Genomic DNA, 20,968 nt, shown 5'->3' with positions numbered 1-20,968 from the left:
ACATGTCTATAAAGAATGGTACAGTGACTTGTTTGTTGCCTGATTTATGGGGCTGCATTATAGGCCATATCTGTACTATAAAACCAGCGGTTGTGGATGCAGAGTAGGCCACATGTATTTAAAATTCCTGTATCACCCTAATTCCTTAAATGAGGGATAAAGCCTATGAGGCAAATTTACTTACCTCCAAAATAGCACCAGCGTCGGCTTCGCTTACATTGCAACACTTCGCCAGGCATAGATTCGCCAGGACAACGCTAATTCACGAAAGTCCGAACTTGCGTCCAGGGTGCCGAACATTTGCGAAGTTGCGCTAGCATTACTGCGGCAAGCAAAGCGAAGTTACGCTAGCGTTGGCTAATTTGCATACGGCGGGAAGTTAAAGTTAAATGGACTTGTTATATTGCCCCATACATGAGCCCAGTGTATAGTTTATGAGCCATATGTTAGGAAATGTAGGGGGGGAAGCCGGGTACCTTAAAAAAAATGACGATCTTTTGCCTATCACCCTGTAAAAAGTAAAAGACGCCAGTGTTTTTTGCATTTTTTTCAACTATTTTTTGACCAAGTCCTATCTACTCTATTGCGCTTCGCCTGGTCTGAGCTGGTGAAGGCAAGTCTGGCGTAAGCGGTAACGTTCAGTCAAATCTCAATCTTAGTGAATTAGCGTAGTTACGTCCGTTCGCCAGAGCGCAACTTCGCTTAGTGTTAGGGTGCGAAGTACCGCTAGAATCTATCTCCTTCGCTATCGAAGTTACGCCAGCGCCTGTTAGTAAATCGATGAAGTTCCAAAATGACGTCACGCTGGCGAATTCTCCTGTGTTAGTCATGTCGCCCTTTAGTAGATTTCCCCCTATGTGTGTTGCATGGAATGTGAAAAATACTACATGCCTGTTTGTTTTCCATAGGCTCCTAGCCCTTTCAGTAGAAGTAAACCCATCAACGTCATGTGAATAAGAGAATTAAAGCTTGTTCTTCTAGATGCCATGTCTATTTAAAGGGGTGGTTCACTTTTAAGTTAACTTTTAGTATGGTATAGAATGACCAATTCTAAGCAACCTTTCAATTGGTCTTCATTATTTATTTTTGTTTAGTTTTTTTCAATGATTTGCCTTCTTCTTCTGACTGTTTCCAGCTTTCAAATGGGGGATACCCAACACACCTAAAAATCAAATGCTCTGTAAGGCTGGAAATGTATTGTCGTTGTTACATTTTATTACTCATCTTTCTGTTCAGGCCCCTCCTACTCATATTCCAGTCTCTTACGCAAATCAGTGCATGATTGCTAGGGTAAATTGGACATTAGCAACCAGATTGCTGAATTGCAATCCGGAGATCTGCTGACTACAAAGCTAAATAGCTTAAAAACCATAAATAAAAAACAAAAACCAATTGGAAATCACTCTCTACATCATACTAAAAATTTAGTCAAAGGTGAACAACCCCTTTAATGCACAGGGGCAAAGTCATTATTATCACAGGGGTAGCATTCACATTAGGGATTTATTTTAATACAGCATAAAAATACATTTTTGTTTCCCCAAAGGGGTTTAGCAATTCAGCATCTAGGCAGGTACCAAGAACACTAACTGGTCTTCAGGTTGCATTAGATGACTGAGGTGAGCAATAGTTTAAAACACATTCTAGTTTGTTGAACTGCCATCATAAGGAGCTGCAGGTATCTTAGTTGAGTGGCACTGCTATGCTATTTGAATCCCCCGCAAGAAATGTTAACTAGTCGAAGGTACAGCTTTGTGACGTTTCACAAGTGTTGTTGCAATGCCATAATGCGACACAATGCTTAAAGTGTTGTAACAGGGGACTTGCAATGTAGCGACGGATACACACAAAACCCATGACAGTTTTCTATCCAGGTCACTTCCAAAACATATTTCTAGTGCCCATATGTGATGTATTATTTGCTAAATTATAAAGTGCATTTCCTCTTACGCCCTCATTTTAACTGAGATTATGGCACACCAAGCATTTCTCCATTTATGTATTTCACCCACTGGTACCAATGGTGTCATAGTTTCAGGGGGTTAAAAAGCAATTCATACTAAAGATTTCTTACAATCTGATTCACTATGTGGGGTAGAACTACTTGCTCAACATCTGGAACTTTTTTCCTCAAAACAACAAATCTGTTATTTTTGGAACCCAGCTACTGATGTCATACTGGGACATATGCCATCAACATGTTCTAGGTAGGTACACTGTATAAAATACTATCTCTCTCCTTCACTAAATTATTACATAAGCATTCATACATGTTTGCGATTTAAGCTACATAATTTACTAAAGGGGTAGTTCACATATAGTTAACTTTTATTATGTTATGGAATGGCTCATTCTTAACTAAATGTAAATTTGTCATTAGTTTTAATTTTTTTTATAGTTTTTCATTTATTTGCCTTTTTTTCTGTCTCTTTCCACCAGGCAGCCACAAAACTATTGTTCTATGAGGCTAAAATGTAATTGTTATGCTTTCTTTTTATTGGTTCAGCCTTCTCCTCTTCATCTTCCAGTGTCTGATTTAAACCAATGCCTTGTTGCATGGGGTAAATTAGACCACAGAAACCAGAGCTGAAAACTGGAGAGCTGCTAAGTAAAAAGCTAAATGATTCAGCTTTTTATTTTATTAATTTATCAATTATCACTGATTACATCATACAAAAAGTTTTTAAAGGTGAGCTGCTGCTTTAAAGTGAGCACTTCATGTCCCATCTGTAAGTGTGATTCTTAAAATCGGAAATTCTTTAACTGTGCCTAGTTCCCCCCCAGTCCCTGATTAAGAGCTTTACCAGCTGCTTTCTATTGTTTTGTACAAAGCAAATTCCTGCACAGGGCACAGGGTTCATCCCAGTATGGCCCAAGACCACTTGGCAAGTACATGAGCAGAAACTGTTGGATCCCTGTGTGCCGAGAGACTTCCTCCTTTGTCCTTAATGTAATCTCAGCATGTTTCAAAGCTGCCTGTTCTGCAAACCACAGGGTTTCCCCATCACTTTATGTGCCTGTGACGTCAACAACATCGCTCCTCTCTAGAGAACAGAAACACAAGTGTCTCATTGAGAGCTGGGTGGCTGATGAACTCTGAGCTCCACTCATTGGATTTACAGTGACTGAGTTAAGCAATGGGGACGTCCGAGGAAGAGCACGTAAACAGGTAATGTGAATTAACTATTGGACAGGAGCATGTCAAAATTTACATTTGGGGGTGTTCTATACAGTATTGATTGCTATAATGTTTGCCATCAAAATATGCCATGTAAAGTTCTACTAACTGGTTACTGCCATACTATTCACTGAAGAATGGAAGGTGTTCTAGGCATAAAGTCAAAGAAATTGGTGATGTTAATTTTCTTAATTTGTATTTAAATGTGTTTAAAACAATGTGGGGGTCCTTCATAGATAATGGCCTTTATGAACATTCACAGATCGAGGGGATCTAAAATGTGTGCCACTCCAGCAGCCACTTAAACTCAGCTTTCTCCTACATTAATCTGGGCAGTGAGTTGTAGTTGAGTAGGAAATGATGATCCACAGATCCCTGGTAACATGTAAACACATAAGTTCACTAACCCTCTTTATACTATTGGACACCCAAAAAGCAGCTGTGTGTTCTGGCCGGTATCAGAACTCTGACTAGATATCCTACAGTCTGAGTAATTTCTATCAAAGTGCAAAATGTTTTCCACAGCAAACATATAAACATATTACAATTTTATATAGCTGCTGCTGCATGACAACACAAAATTATAGATACAGTGATGTATGAGAACAGAAAACAAGTGATGTATACATATATTTTATGACTATACAGGTATGGGATCTATTATGCAGAATGCTTGGGACCTGGGGTTTCTAGATAAGGGATATTTCTGTAGTTTGGATCACCATACCTTAAGTCTACTAAAATGAATTTAAACATTAATAAATCCAATAGGATTGTTTTGCCACCGACATGGATTCATGCACCTTAGTTACCCTCTAGTACAAGGTACTGTTTAATTATTATGGGTAAGAAAATAAATCATTTTTAAAAAGTAAAATTATTTGTTTAAAATGGAGTTAAAATGGAGTCTATTGGAGATGGTCTTCCTCTAATGCTGAACTATCCATCTAAGGGATAAAATACCTCTATCTTATTTTGTAAATTATATAAATTTGTTTATGATTTTACTGTATTTTTGAAAAAAATTTACTATGTGCTTGTATAATGTAATATATATATATATATATATATATATATATATATACAGTATATATAATATATATTATATATATATATATATATATATATATATATATATATATATATATATATATATATATATATATAGATATATATATATACAGTGAAACCTCAATTTTATATCCCCTGATTTTAAGTTTTCCCTCACTTTACATTGTTGTTGTTGTGGTCCCACCTATATATTATGCATAATACATTTCCCTGATTTTACATTTTCCTGGAATTTACACCATTTTTTTCTGGTCCCCTGAAAAACGTAAAATTTAGATATGTTGCAAAAAGGTGCACAGAGACTTATATTTGAATTTTAGCTTTTATTCAAATAGGACATAAACCCTCTGAAAGAAATCTAAGCAACTTCTTTATATATATACACGTATAGTAATGACTCATTTTAAATAAATGTACTTGTTGTTTTGTGGTCCCACCTATATATTATGCATAATACATTTCCCTGATTTTACATTTTCCTGGAATTTACACCATTTTTTTTGGTCCCCTGAAAAACGTAAAATGTAGATATGTTGCAAAAAGGTGCACAGAGACTTATATTTGAATTTTAGCTTTTATTCAAATAGGACATAAACCCTCTGAAAGAAATCTAAGCAACTTCTTTATATATATACACGTATAGTAATGACTCATTTTAAATAAATGTACTATTATAAAAAAAAAATTTTTATTATCTATATAAAAAGCATTAACATATTAAAATTATTTGCAAACATAATTGCTGTTGAAATCAGTAACAGTCTGTCCCTTGCTAATCTCTGCACTCTCAGTGGTCTTGACTATTCCCAGAATGCCTTGCATGCGCATTCAATAGCAATTACATTTACCAAAAACTTGAAAATCATTGAAAATTGTAAAATGATTGTACATTCGAAAGTAGCTTAGAATTACATTTTCTTCCATTAGACAAAATGTTATATTTAAGTGGGCATCCCCTTTAAGTGGCACAACATGGTTTGGCCCCAGGTAGGGGACTTCCTTTCTACAGGTGTAAAAAGTAAATAACTGTTTTTATGAATGTATATTGTAAAGTTGCTTATAATTATATTATCTTTCATTTCATTAATTATATTATTTTTTTTCTAATATTTGGGTGCCATTCTACTTAATATTTAGGGGGTTATTTATCAATGGTCGAGTTTTAGAGGTTTGTGAGCTTTTTTTTATACCTCGAATGAACTCACAACTTGAATGGTTTCAGATTTATTAAAAAGTCTTGAATTCGGAGTTAAAAAACGGAAAGAAAACCTTGAATCCCTCAAAGCCCACCGAAAAAGACCAGAACATCATGAAGGCTACAAGCATCTTCAAATAGTTCAAGGGACCTCTGCCATTTACTTTTACCTCACCTCAACCAGTTTTAGCTGGAGTGTTTTCAGATTTGAACTATTTCAGGTTCAGGGTATATAATAAATATCGAAAAATTAAAGGTTTTTTTAACCTCAAAATTCGAGTTTTGACTGAAAAATACCCTGGAAAATATTCAAGTAGAAATCAACCCGACTTTTGATTAATAACCCCCTGGGGGGGGGTGTAGTTGCCACTTGAATTTTTGTGGGTTTTTTTTTTTTCACAGTGTCAAATCCGACATTCCAGCCATGTTAAATAAAACACACACCTTGATAAATTCATTTGTTTTACACAGCTTTTTACACTGTTTTTCACAATATAATAACCAAGCTCCTAAGTCTTTCCAATGGGGGGGGTTTAACTGAAATTCAGGTGCAAATTACACAGTTACACAGAGTGGGCGAGTGGAGTGTTAGCGCATGCAACGAGACGGAAGAGGCAAATATAAGCTAAGTCATAGAAATGTCGGTCCTTGCTGATGTGTGTATCGGACACGTCACGACTGTTGGATGAAGACGCAATGTGCGGCTTTGGCATCCGACAGTCGTGTCGTATGCATGCAGCAACAAGGTCTGACATTTCTATTACTTACCCTATATTCGCCGCATCCACTTCCTCTCAGCACATCGCATCGGAATAAGCCGCACCATGGAATTCAGCCCTTAAAGGAGAAGTCAACCCTTTAAGAAAAAAACCTGTACCCCCCATCCCACCAACAGGACCGCCATCAGAAATCACAGGGCCCCATACGACAACATTTCCTGGGCCCCCTGGGCCGCCCCCCACCACACAGTAAAAAAAACAGAAAAAATATTGGTGGCTATGGTTCCCACATGTTCATAAAAAATAAAAAGATATTGGTGGTCAGGGCCTCCCATAAAAAAATATTTGTGGCCAGGGCCCCCCATGAGAAACAAAAATTGGTGGCCAGAGCCCCCCCCCCCATTATAAGAAAATTGGTGGCCAGGGCCCCTTAAACGTCCATGCCTTCCCGAAGTCAGCAGCTCTCAGAAAGATGGGGGGCCCGTCTAATCAAGTAAGTGTGGCGTGGCAGGGCCCCCCTTACCCTCGGGCCCCCTACAACTCTCCCCCCTGTCCCCCCTGATGGCTGCCCTGCCCACCGATACGCCCCTCGCTCATCCCCCCAGCCTAACTGCCCCCCCGGGGAAATGCCCCATACTTTATACTTACCCCTCGGCACAGATTCTGACATCGGAGTTCCACGCAGCCATCTTCTGGGTCTTTGTGTCTTCTTCTGGCGCTTCAGCAATTTTTGTGAGTTTCGGCGCATGTGCAGTTGTCACAAGCTGGCAAATTGCTCCAACTGCACATACGCCAGCATTGACCATTTCCCCAGGGGGGGAAGTTAGGAGGGGGGAGGGGGGTCTCAGTGGGGTGGTGGTACGGGTTTTTTTCTTAAATGGTTGACTTCTCCTTTAATGCAGGTGAAGGCCTGTAAAAATGAGGGTTGATCCCAATGTTATTAATAGGAAAAACAGATAAATAGGAAATATAAATATATAGGAAGGCAGGTATTTTTTTCCAGAAAAGGTGGCAACCCTAGGTGAGGCGGTCAAATCATTGTAACTTCAGAAGAACTTGGTGCTAAGAGCTATCTTTAATAACCCTGTATTTTCTCACTTGCTAAAAAGCCACCCAACCCTATGTCACCAAGACTTGTCAGTACATGGCCTACTACTAACCTTAGCCCCAGCAAATGCTTCTTGTCCCATCAGCAGCAGCACCTCCCCCTTTGAGTGTATAAAACGATAGTTAGAAACATAACAGCATTGCTATTGAAGCAAAAATACCTGCTCACTATAAGCACTGGAACTAGATAGTAATCTAGGGATTGCTTTCTTATATGGATAAAAGCCCATGTTTACATTTCGATCAGGTGAAGTTTAAAATAATGGAGATAATAAGGTATTAGCTGAAATACAGGGGCTTAGGGGTGAAGTAGCAGAGAGAAGAAATAACAGGCCAGAGGAGTCAAATCGCTTACACAAGGAAGGGGGATTACATAGCGTTTAATTGAGGGAGGAGCAATAAAGAATTATTAGTAACACTTAGATTTTTACATTGAAGAGGGAGCAGGACGTGTTGTCATTTTGCACACAAATGTCCTAAAAAGGACACCGTACGACTTTGAACTGCCAGGGATAGGGTGGCGCACGCAGCCCCTCTTGACTTAGAGTCACGTGGCCTGCAGCACTCCCCCTCCCACCAGATTAGTTACAAACACAAGATGGCGCGAGGAGAAGAGAAGAACTGAGAGCAACCGGATTGACAGGGAGACTCAGGAGTCACAGGTGAGGGCAATTAGGGTAACGGCTAAAGGCACTTATTGAAAGGCGTGGCTTACAAGAAAGACAGGTATTGATGGCCTGAGCTCGGGTGGCCTGTATATTTCGCGTGGAAATGAGGCAGAATGTGGGTGAAAATGTAGCGTGTCCGTGGGACAGGGTGTTTGGCACAGGGATGTGTATCACAGGGGCCTGTCAGGGAAACTATATGGGATGGTAGTAATGGAGACTGTGCCACCAGAGAGCTGTTATGGAGACTGTATGAAATGGCAGGATCAGGGATTGTTGCACCAGAGAGCTGTCAGGAAGGGTGGCCAGGAGAAGGCAGCTTGCCACTGACAGACCCAGAGACCTGCTGTCTTTTTAATGGACGTGACATGTCAGGGAGGCTGTTGAACTTCAGATTATTGAAAACCTATACCAAATGTTTGAGCTGTCTGTCTAGAGAGTGAGCAGGGGTCAGAAGCACCAGGCAAGCACAATGTTACAGGCTGAAGCCTGAGATGCCGAGGAGTCTCTATGAGAGAACTGCCTGGCACTGTATAAGAGAGCTGCCTGCCACAGAGACTGCACAGTATGAGAAAACTGCCTGGCACAAACATGGCTCTGTATGAGAGAGCTGCCTGGCACAGAAACGGCTCTGTATGAGAGAGCTGCCTGGCACAGAAACGGCTCTGTATGAGAGAGCTGCCTGGCACAGAAACGGCTCTGTATGAGAGAGCTGCCTGGCACAGAAACGGCTCTGTATGAGAGAGCTGCCTGGCACAGAAACGGCTCTGTATGAGAGAGCTGCCTGGCACAGAGACGGCACTGTACGAGAGCTCCCTGTCACAGAAATGGCACTGTATGAGAGAGCTGCCTGGCACAGAGACTGCACTGTACGAGAGCTCCCTGTCACAGAAATGGCACTGTATGAGAAAGCTGCCTGGCACAGAGACGGCACCGTATGAGAGAGCTGCCTGGCACAGAAATGGCACTGTATGAGAGAGCTGCCTGGCACAGAGACGGCACGGTATGAGAGAGCTGCCTGGCACAGAAATGGCACTGTATGAGAAAGCTGCCTGGCACAGAGACGGCACACTGAGAGAGCTGCCTGGCACAGAGATGGCACTGTATGAGCGCTGCCTGGCACAGAGACGGCACTGTATGAGAGAGCTGCCTGGCACAGAGACGGCACTGTATGAGAGAGCTGCCTGGCACAGAGACGGCACTGTATGAGAGAGCTGCCTAACACAGAGACGGCACTGTATGAGAGAGCTGCCTAGCACAGAGACGGCACTGTATGAGAGAGCTGCCTGGCACAGAGACAGCACTGTATGAGAGAGCTGCCTAGCACAGGGACGGCACTGTATGAGAGAGCTGCTTGGCACAGAGACGGCACTGTATGAGAGAGCTGCCTAGCACAGAGACGGCACTGTATGAGCGCTGCCTGGCACAGAAACGGCACTGTATGAGAGAGCTGCCTGGCACAGAGACGGCACTGTATGAGAGAGCTGCCTGGCACAGAGACGGCACTGTATGAGAGAGCTGCCTGGCACAGAGACGGCACTGTATGAGAGAGCTGCCTGACAGAGACATTGACCACTACTTACTTCATCTTACTTTGCTGATCCACTCATATTGCTTAACCCCCTGCCTCAAGACTGAGGCCCAAATTTGGGAAACCTCTTGGATCCTTGATCCCAGAGCACTTGAGAAAGGGCAATGGTCCCCCAAAACATTGTGTGGAGATCTCAATAAACTGGAAAGATTTAGCACATTTTCTGTTGTGAGTGCCATCTGATTTTCTCCTTGTCATTGACCTACTGAAAACACCCTGAGAGATGTCAGCGTTTAAAATAGAAAGGGACGTCCATCACTGGGGAAATAAGAGCTGTCATTATAAATAGTGAGATGTCACAAGGGCACCATCAGTGGTGTCAGAGACTTGTCAGAGGGAATAGTCTGGGAAAAAAAAACCCCCAGAGAAACGTGTATCCAATAGTTTTACTGAGCCTTTATAGGAAATTTATAGAATGTTAATGCTACATTTAAACAGGATACATTTTCCAGTAACATAACAATGTAGCCAGGATGAAAGGTTAAGTAGGAAAGAGACTGGAGAGCAGGAGAGGAAGAGGTAAACTAGAGGAATGATGTGGCAGTTGATGTTGATTTCATGTATCAGTCTTGCCCATGAGTTGATGCAGTTATAGAAGAAAACCATAATTTGGGAATGGTTTTTCCTCCCAAGCAGCAGAATATCTATTTGAGGGGAGCGGTTGTTTTTTAAAGGGGTTGTTCACCTTCCAACACCTTTTTTTCAGTTCAGTTGGTTTGAGACCGTTCACCAAAAATAAATACCTTTTACAGTTACTTTCTATTTTCTTTGTGTGACTGTTTTTTCTAATATTGAAGTGTAAAGTCACCTTCTAAAGCAGCTCATGGAAGGGGGTTCCCGACCCTGTAAACTGTTCTGAATTGATCCATTTAGTTGATCTATTTCTTATCTTTGTCCCTTCTGAGCACAATCCCTAAGTTTCATTACAGGCAGTTGTTTGATACAATAGTTGCCAGTACTACAGAGATGCTGCTGAGAAATGTATCAACTAAATGTTGCAAAATTGTAACAGTTAAGAATCTGCACCTGAATTACTGAGCTTCCAGACAAACACCAGAGACAGGAGCTTAAACTTCCATTTTAGAAAAACAGTAAAAAATTTAAAATTGAAAGTACTTGGATAAAGTCTTTATTTGTGGTAAACTATCTGAAACCAACTAAACTGGAAAAAGTGTTGGAAGGTGAACAACCCCTTTAAGTGTTGAGAATGCACATTAGAGAAATTTTGAATGTGTTTTTGCTTGTTCAGAACTTGAATTCACACCCATGTTTAGCTGCACCAGAAGTCTATGAAGCTGTTGACAGCAGGCCTACTTCATGGTAGGAAAAGCAAGAGATATCTGCTTTGGACCCTCAGCATCACATACAACATAGATTAAAGGTACAATAATATGTAACAACTGAAACTGATATTTTTAGTGTATACAGCAGATGTGCCCAACTTGCAGCTGTAGTGATACTCCCAGAATCTTTGGAAGGCAATTTGCCAAACATTTTCATCTTCATGTGTAAATTAGGGTTCGGATTCTTTTGTGATTGATTTGTTTTTCAGTTGGATTTGGGGCATCCCTAGTTTTCCATATACATGAGATTAAATTAAATTAAAAACAAAAATAATTTTGAAGTTGAACCTCAAATTTAAGGGTACAATCATAAATATATATGATTACTAATAAAGGGAAACCACGATACTCTGCAGTACATTTAGTACACAGCCACAGAGAAATGGTTTTGCAGTGTCTTGTGTTGTAATTATACTGTATATTGATTAGTGCTTGCTGGAGTGAATTGCTTCTCTTATTGACTATTGCTTACAGATTGCTCCCATCATCAAAAGACTTTAATTCACTTCACAGCTGCTTTATATGTTTTTTCCTGTTTAAAGTGAATAAATAGTTGATGACTCCTAATTTGTATAAAATCTTTTTGTGCTAAATTGTTGCTTCTTTTGGCATTTTTGTGGCTTTCAGCTATTTGTCTGCAAAATAAATACAAAACATAAAAACTGCTCGCTGCTTTTACACCAGTAGTTATCAGACTTACAGGGTCTATCTATTTTAATACATCACTATGGGATAAACTACACAGGATATTTAGTAGGATGGTGTTGAATTGGCAGAACGCATCCTACAAGTTCGGATGCAGTTGCATAGGTCAAAATCTAACGGATACAAAAATCTGATGTGTAAACTACATGGAAGATTTGCCCTCTGACGCAACACGACTGTCAAATGGGAACTCTGTGTGCGGAGACTTAATCCGACAAGATAAAACTGAATGTGTTGGGAAGATTTTTTCCCTTCGTGGAAATACATTTCTTGTCTGATGCCAACACATTAAGAAAATGCTCCATCCAACTTTAAACCATCCGACATTAAATTACAGCTGTGGGAGATCAGATTTTGTAGCATCATACAAATCTTGTGCTGTGGTAAGATAAAATTTGACCCACAAAATCTTTTTAAAATCTCCCTTGTAGTTTAGTCCGAAGAGGCATATTTATAGAAGTAAGAAAAAAACACACTATTACCAATAGGACCTTGCTAAAAACTAGGGATGCACCGAATCCAGGATTCAGTTCGGGATTCAGCCAGGATTCGGCCTTTTTCTGCAGGATTCGGATTCAGCCGAATCCTTCTGCCCGTCTGTACCGAATCCAAATCCTAATTTGCATATGCAAATTAGGGGTGGGGATGGAAATCACGTGACTTTGTCATAAAACAAGGAAGTAAAAAATGTTTTCCACTTCCCACCCCTAATTTGCATATGCAATTAGGATTCGGTTCGGTATTCAGCTGAATCTTTCACAAAGGATTCAGGGGTTTGGCCGAATCCAAAATAGTGCATTCGGTGCATCCCTACTAAAAGCTAGAACTTTTTTCTATGCTTTGATGAAGTTTTGCAAAACTTACATCAGCAGTGTGTAACTTTTAATCCAATGCTAAAGTTCCTAAGTAGTCTGGGATGTGTATAGCAGCACACACACAGAGGTATGCTGAATGTGTTGGTCACCATCAAAGGCTTTCCGTTCAGTTGATTTCAGATAGTTCACCAGAAATAGACTTTTTTTCCAATTACTTTTTCTATTTGTGACCATTTTTCTAATATTAAAGTGTAGAATTTAATGTTTCACCATTCTATGTCTGTCTAAAACAACTGGAAGGGGGGGTGTCACTGATTCCTCTGTAAACTGTTCTAAATTGATACATTTCTTTGTCCATGCTGAGTAGAATCCCAGAGTTTCATTAAAGGCAGCTGTTAAAATTGATACAATAGTTGCTAATATTACACAGATGCTACTGAAAAATGTAATAAACTAATGTAGCAAGCAGTTCAGAATCTGCACCTGGATGACTGAGCTGCCACACTGAAATACCAAAGACAGGAACATTAAAGGACAAGGAAACCTAGTTGGCGCAAAAACCCTCCCCCCTCCCGTGTGTTGCCCTCCCCCCCTCCCTCCTCCCCCTGGCCTACCCGTCCCGCTGGGCAAATGCCCCTAACTTGTTACTTACCCTTCTGCGCAGGTCCAGTCCAGGGAGTTCACCGACGACATCTTCTTCCACGATATCTTCTTCCTGCTTTGACTGGCGCATGCGCAGTAGGAGCATTTCGCCGGTACGATCTACTACGCATGCGCCAAAAGTACATCGTGACTTTTGGCGCATGCGCAGTAGATCCGTACCGGCGAAATGCTCCTACTGTGCATGCGCCAAAACGCCGTTCAAAGCAGGAAGAAGATCGCGTGGAAGAAGATGTCGTCTGTGAACTCCCTGGACTGGACCTGCACAGAAAGGTAAGTAACAAGTTAGGGGCATTTGCCCAGCGGAACGGGTAGGCCAGGGGGGAGGAGGGAGGGTGGGCAACACACGGGAGGGGGGAGGGTTTTTGTGCCGACTGGGTTTCCTTCCCCCACATGGGGGGGCCAAAATCCACTGGCTGATATCAACCCTACTGCTGGCAGTAGCCTCCTCTCTTTTTGACGTTCAGAATATTGAATCAGAAGCGGTGCAAACAGACTTCTGCAGATTCTGGATCAGAATGCAGAAACTCGCGTTTTTTTTTTTTTTTTGCTGAAATCCGCAGAGTCTGTTTGCATCAAAGCCGATTCAGCCCTTATGAATGCGGAAAATAGACGAGGCTACTGCCCGCGGTAGGGCTGATATCAGCCAGTGGATTTCGGCCACGGTGTGGCTCTAGCCTAAACATTACACTTCAATTTTGGAAAAATGGTAAAATATTAAAGATGGAAAGCAATTGAAAAAAGTCTCTATTTCTGGGTAACAGTCTGAATGAGGGCTAACTTACTTGCTGCCAGTCGAATAAAGCACCTATAAGTGGCAATGTAGCCTAATAAGTATGTTTGTGACCTAATTAAATGTGTGAGTTCCCCATATGGCATCACCTTATCCATAAAAGTAAACTTGATAATATATCTTTTCTGTATTACTTAGGGTAGAACTCCACAGGCTTTTTTAAGTGTGATACTCTCCGTTCTGACAAGCTGAGATGAATCGCAAACGTTGCGTCGGATGCGCCGAATCTAAAGTAAGTAATAGGAATGTCTATTACTTACCTTCGGCGCATCCGACGTGATGCCGTCATCAGTGCATCGGAATGGATGGTATCACACGTAAAATTGCCCGTGGAGTTCTACCCTTAGGCTCTAAGTTTCTGAGTGACTTGAAACCGAAAAAAGGCAGCTGGCAGACTGCTATACAAGCTGTAAAGCAATGATATGGAGAAGTCTCTGGACTACTTTTATTCAAAGTATTATTTAAAGATATTAAAACACTTACTAGTACTTTGGATAACTATAGAGCATGATAAAAAAATTAACAAAATTCATACATTCCAGCTGAGGTCATGGAAATTAGCCATGATTGCTTTGTTGTCTGTCTGCATCATTCATATGGAAATGTATACTCTACATTCTGTATTAGACAGACTTCCTTTATCCAAAACCAGTCGAGGATGTAAACAACATGGTTTTTTTCCTCAGCCAGTTAGCATTTCCCATAGTACAGTACAACAGTTGGAAAATACAGATACTATACAAATAGGAATTGGTGCAAATGAAAGATAAGGTGCAGTCATAAAAATCTACATTTTATAGGCTGGTAATAAAATAGATGAAATATAGTGCAGTGTTATGTAATGGTAAGGATACATGCTTTTTGAAAGGAGTCCTCCTCCCAAAACCCATTTTTGCAAAATGAAAGTAAGTGCCATTTTTAGTCTACTTTCAGCTATAGATTAATTAGATTAATTAAAAAGACAGAATTTGCTGCTTATTGGTTCATGTATGGGGCCCTTGAGAGGTCCTGTTTGATCAATATCTGTCTTAAAATCAGCCAGAAATTGATTAGGCGTATTTAAAAATGTGTTTTAACTATTACTGATCAGTATGGATTTATCAGAATAAATCACGTCATAAAGATTTTTAGTAAATCAACTCCTTTGTGGCTGTTGTGCTGCTCCATTAGAAATTTTCAGTGTAGCTAAAATCAGCAGGAAAATATTTCTCTGTACTTTTTTACAACATTAGGCTTAGGGGCCATATTCATGAAGTTTTCACTATTAACTGCTGAAATTCACTTTCATATAAAAAAAGACGTTTATATAATGCATTTTTTGTAAATGAAATCATTTTTATCTTTTCACACATGTATTTATCTCTTTGATGTTTTTGTCTAATGAAAGTAGCTCATAATCCTTATGTTTTATGTTAATACAAAATATGTCTAAGCAGGCAAATGTATATGTGAGGTTGTTATTAAAGCCCAATATATTTTTGGCAGTGTGTTTTTGTGTCATACATTGTCAGGATGTCCTCATTTTTATTTAAAGGAAAACTTTACCCCCAAAATAAATATTTAAGCAACAGAGTTTATATCATATGAAGTGCCATATTAAAGAACCTTACCAAACTGGTCTATATATTTAAGTAAAAACTTCCCTTTTACATATCTTGCCTTGAACCACCATTTCGTAATGGTCTGTGTGCTGCCTCAGAGATCACCTGACCAGAAATACTACAACTCTAACTATAACAGGAAGAAGTGTGGAAGCAAAGACAGAACTCTGTCTGTTAATTGGCTCATGTGACCTAACATGTATGGTTTGTTTGTGTGCACCGTGAATCGTACGATCCCAGGGGGCGGCCTGTTGTTTTTTAAAATGGCAATTTTCTATTTATGATTACCCAATGGCACATGTTATTAAAAAAGTATAATATTATGAAAATGGTTTATTTACATAAATATCTTTTTTATAAAGACCTACGTTGTTTTGGGGGGTATAGTTTTCCTTCAATGTAGTGCTGGAGTGCCCATGCTTTACTAATGTGGGGTCTACTTTTAGTGATGTTGTCCGATTATGAGATACATCCATAATATCACTGTTAACATTTTGTTCCATGGAAAATATTACTTAAATATTATATTGATTTATAAGAGAATATTAACTATATTTAAAAAAACACTATTTCTTATGTAACCTTAACATAATAAATATCTAAATGAAAAACATGAAATAGCAGGGTGATTTAGACAAGCTGTTTGTTGACATTGTCTTGAGATCTACTGATCATTAACTAAAGTAATACTGATGGATCCCGATCTACTTTTTGGACACCCCTGATGTAGTGTAAGACTAAATATAGACATAATCAAATAGATCTTGTTGTTTGGCAAGGCTGCCAGACGGGAGGTTCTTTGGTGGGTCAAATTGGACTGATTTGGTTGTTTGTCCACCTGACCAACAATTAAATCATAATAGTTGTCTGTGGAAGCCTTTTGGGAGAGGACTGTATCCATGGTCAATGTATCCCATTGGGGTTGTAAAAGCTGCCAAATATATTGGACAGGTAGGTCATTGTATTTACCTAGTATACTGGTCAGTACACCTCCAACTTGATCTGGAAGAGCCAAGTCAGCTGCTTATATTGCACCATGTATTAGCTGTATAAATAAGGAGCAAACTAGAATAAGGTGATTATTTATTAAGGATCGAGTTGTGTTTTCCATGAAAATTTGAGTTTATTTTTTTTTTTTGGTTGGAGAAAAAACCCGCAAATTTTTCAAGATTTATTATACCCAGACCCTGCAAATAGCTCGAATCTGAAAATACACTAAAACCTATCAAGGTCATGTAGGAGTCAATGGCAGATGTCCCTTGAACCATTTGAAGATGTTCATAGCTTTCATGATGTTTGAGTTTTTTTAGGAGGGTTTTGTTCAAAAACTTGATGATTATGGGTGATTCGAGTTTTCGGTTTGTTAACCCCAAACTCGCTGATTAGGGTTTTTTTCCATTCAAGTTTTTTCTTATTTAGAAACCATTCAAGTTGTGAGTTCATTCAAGGTGTACAAAACTCTAAAATTCGACTTTTGATAAATAACCCACTAAATCTCTGTATCCCTTTATTTTTAAAACGAAGCATTAGCTCATAGTGAGCTACTATCCAGTGAGTGAGTGAGTTACACAGCTTGTTACAGATACCCTAACATACTACCATTTAGCGTATAACTTGCATTTATATTATTTCCAAAGTGCATAACCTTGCATTTATCAACATTGAACCTCATTTGTCCGTTTTCTGCCCAGTTTTTCAATTTAGTCAAATCGCTCTGCAAAGTGGCAGCATTCTGCATGGAACTTCTAGTTCTGCATAATTTAGTATCATCAGCAAAAAATAGAGACAGCACTTACAATGCAAGTCTCAAGCTCATTAGTAAAGCAACAGACCATGGACAGACCCCTGTGGTACTCCACTAACAACACTGGTCTAATTAGAAAATGCCCCATATATCAGCATTCTTTGTAATCTATCTTTAGGCCAGTTTGCTATCCAAGTGCATACAGTATATTATGTTCCAGGCCACTGTTCCTATAAATGAATTGAGCAGTGGCTTAAACTGGTGGTTTGTTTTATATGTCTCCACTTTGGGGCGATTTATTTTTTTCTTGAAGATTAAAGACAAAATACACTTTGGGGCCGATTCACTAACTTCGAGTGAAGGATTCGAAGGTAAAAAACTTTGAATTTCGAAGTTTTTTTTTGGGCTACTTCGACCATCGAATGGGCTACTTCGACCTTCGACTACGACCTTGAATCGAAGGATTCGAACTAAAAATCGTTCGACTATTCGACCATTCGATAGTCGAAGTACTGTCTCTTTAAAAAAAACTTCGACCCCCTAGTTCGCCATCTAAAAGCTACCGAAGTCAATGTTAGCCTATGGGGAAGGTCCCCATAGGCTTGGCTAACTTTTTTTGATCGAAGGATATTCCTTCGATCGTTGGATTTAAATCCTTCGAATCGTTCGATCGAAGGAATAATCCTTCGATCGTACGTTTGCACTATTTGTGCTAAATCCTTCGACTTCGATATTCGAAGTCGAAGTCGAAGGATTTCAATTCCCAGTCGAATATCGAGGGTTAATTAACCCTTGATATTCGACCCTTAGTGAATCAGCCCCTTTGTTATTAAAAACATTTCTACATGGTTCCCTAAACTGATTCCTTGTTACTGTATTGATATTGACTACAATAATATCTAAAGCTTATACATAGTGCCAAAAAATCCTAATGCCATATATAAGGCTGTTTTTGTGTTTGCACAGCTGGTATCACTCTGCTATACTGAACTTAACCCTCTATGGACTTTTTCTCAGTTTTAACCGTGTACAAATTTTTTGTTTGCTTATACGTTTACCTTGTTCCTAGTTGAAAGTGTTTTCTTGTTGGTGCATTATTGGTTCTTAGATAGGATAATGTATATATAATTCATTCATAAATTCATTTGATAATCATAATAGAACCCTATTTTATGTCCCCGGATTTGATATTCTCCTAGAATCTACAGCGTTTGTGTTTACTTCTTTCCCAAATTTACAGTTTTCCTGTAATTTACACAGTTTTGTCCCCTGGGAAAAGTAAAATCTGCATTCTACTATAATTATATATCACTGACTTGTTTCCTGGTGCTTTACAGAGATAGTTTATGATTCACACAAGTCCAGTTTCCTGCAGGTTTATTAGGCCACAGCATACATGGTACAGGTATAGGACCAGTTATCCGGAAACCCATTATCTAGAAAGCTCCGAATTACAGAAAGGCTCTTATAGATTTTCTTTTATCCAAGTAATCCAAATTTCTAATAATTGTTTTCTTTTTCTCTGTAATAATAAGAGAGTACCGTGTGCTTGATCCAAACTAAGATATAATTATTCCAGCCTATTGGGTTTATTTCATGTTTAGATGATTTTCTAGTAAACTTAAGGTATGAAGATCCAAATTATGGAAAGCCATTATCTTGAAAACCCCAGATCCCATGCATTCTAAGCAGCGCCGGATTTCAATGAGGCGCGACCCTAGGCCGCGCGGTCCGACCAGGCGGCCGCGGGGTCCTAGCGCCCACCTCACCTCCCCTTCCCACACGCCGGCGAAAAAAACGCCGGCGCAGCTGCTGTAATTGAATGGGGCACGCGTCCCCATAATACGGCTGGGCGGCATGCCACCCCTATTTTTTTGCCGCCCTAGGCCCGGGCCTATGCGGCCTTGCCGCAAATCCGGGCCTGATTCTAAGAGGTCTCATACCTGTACATCCTGCTGTTCATGCCTTTCTATGTTGTTACATGTTGCCTTTCGTTTAAGATGAAATAAAATCTACAGCTAAAAAAACTTTATATTGTTAGTAGTATAATCACTAATTGCAAGGTTTGGGAGCTTGGCATTGCACACTGGTCTTAAGGCCCTTTAATGCTCTCTTTTTCTGGAAACCTATAACATTTTGTTCCTTTTTATTATGCGGTTTTGTGTTTTTCCATATCGCTGCAATGACAGACTGTTTCCCTCTTGTTTCTTTTTTTAGTTTCTGGTACTAGATAAAAGAGAATTTAGAATTTAAGGAATTGGATAAACAACTCAACTGAAAATGCCAAGTCAGAGGAAAGGACATCAAATATAACTCACATGTTGCAAGCAAGTGTTCCAGAGACATTCTCTGTAATCAGTTCAGCATAATGCATATCAATTCAGAATACTGAGTGCTATATATAGATTCAGAATACTGAAAATAATGCAAAGAAATTCAGAATACTGAGTGCAATGTATATAGATTCAGAATACTAAACATAATGTATATAGATTGAGAATACTGAAAATAATGCATATAGATTTAGAATACCGAGTCTCATTTTATCTGTTGTTGCTTTTACCACTTTTTTTGGAATTTATGGTGAATACTTTATCCAACCTTGCAGTAAGGAGTTTGCTCAATTCCTGTGTTAGTTCAGCGTGATTTTCCCCCCATGTTGCTCATTTCAGTATTAATGGCACATAGCAATCACTGTTAGTTGAATTTTCACATTGATTTTTAGCTTTTATCAGTGGTTAACTTTAACTTGTTCACATCCTCCAATATATATTAACCTGGAATTCCAAAAGAGAGTATAGACTGCTTATACACAGGCATCTTGCCTAGAAACATAATCCTTCAGGAGCACAACAACAAAGCTTTATACAAACCTTCTGTCTGTGTTGTACAAATGTTAGCCCTGTCTCCTAATAGTTATAAATTATTGCCAAAATGTACAGTTCTGGGAAACCGAGCATACATTTTTCTGATTTGTAACAAACATTTTACCGATTTGATTCCCTTAAATGTCCATTTGCTGTAAGCATTTTCCTGACGGATGAATTTAAGAAACTCTCAGGCAGAAACTTACAGACTAATAAAATCAGCTGGCTGCTCAGGTTTAGAGAAAGATTGATTAATCAAGTCCAGGAATAGCAATGATCAGAATAAGACCAGCAATAATGATGAAAAGATGAGTTGTCTTCTTCTGCTGTCAAAAACAGCTTAAATTTGCGGGGAAATCATTTTGTTTGGAAAAATTCAAGTTGATGCCATAATATTTTTAGTTTCAATTAATAATGATTATTGCTAGATATGGATTAGCTGTTACATTATGCATTTAGCCATCAGCAAAAATAAAACTTGTGCCAATCAATCATTTTTCCATGGTTTTGCTAATTTTATTTTGGCGAAACGGAACAGATTCATTCCTCAGTAGTAAGGATTCAGAATAATTTTCACTTGGGAGCTACAATGTCCAACAGACCTAAAAGCCAAAAGGTATAGAATTCTATTTCTAAGTTCTTAATGCTGCTTTGTTGAACATTTGTTTTGTGTCTCGCCAAGTGGGGAGCGCTTTGTTAATTTAATTAATAAATTTGCCTCATAGTGTTAAAAACTAATGTAATACTACTGCATTATACTCCTCTAATTCTCCAAAAAGCTTTGCTAGTACCAGTTCCACTTCCTGTTGGCTACCCTCATAGGCTGTGCAGGGGAGCCAGCGGGTCTCAACACTTTGCACTGTTAATCAGTAGCTGACTGCAGACTGCAGTCTATTCGTCCCTGTGTGAAGGAA

At 39.3% G+C, this 20,968-nt stretch overlaps 1 protein-coding gene across 6 annotated transcripts in view; it reads left to right on the top strand.

Annotated features, from left to right (window-relative positions):
* Positions 1-3,083: 3,083 nt before the first annotated feature.
* Positions 3,084-20,968, top strand: part of dennd4a.L (DENN domain containing 4A L homeolog) — a 79,195-nt gene continuing 61,310 nt past the window's right edge. For 3 of the 6 annotated variants that reach the window (XM_041586895.1, XM_041586894.1, XM_041586893.1), the window contains exon 1: positions 3,084-3,169. In XM_041586895.1, the coding sequence (XP_041442829.1) occupies positions 3,138-3,169 (32 nt within the window). In that variant the 5' untranslated portion in view covers positions 3,084-3,137. Of the gene's footprint in view, positions 3,170-7,042; positions 7,933-10,775; positions 10,908-20,968 lie in introns of those variants that run through there. The other 3 variants (XM_041586897.1, XM_041586898.1, XM_041586896.1) reach the window with 3 other exon arrangements.

Source organism: Xenopus laevis, chromosome 3L (genome assembly GCF_017654675.1).
Source record: "Xenopus laevis strain J_2021 chromosome 3L, Xenopus_laevis_v10.1, whole genome shotgun sequence".
NCBI lineage: Eukaryota > Metazoa > Chordata > Amphibia > Anura > Pipidae > Xenopus > Xenopus laevis.
The sequence above is the reverse complement of the archived record's forward strand: the minus strand, read 5'-3'. Positions and strand labels throughout refer to the sequence as shown.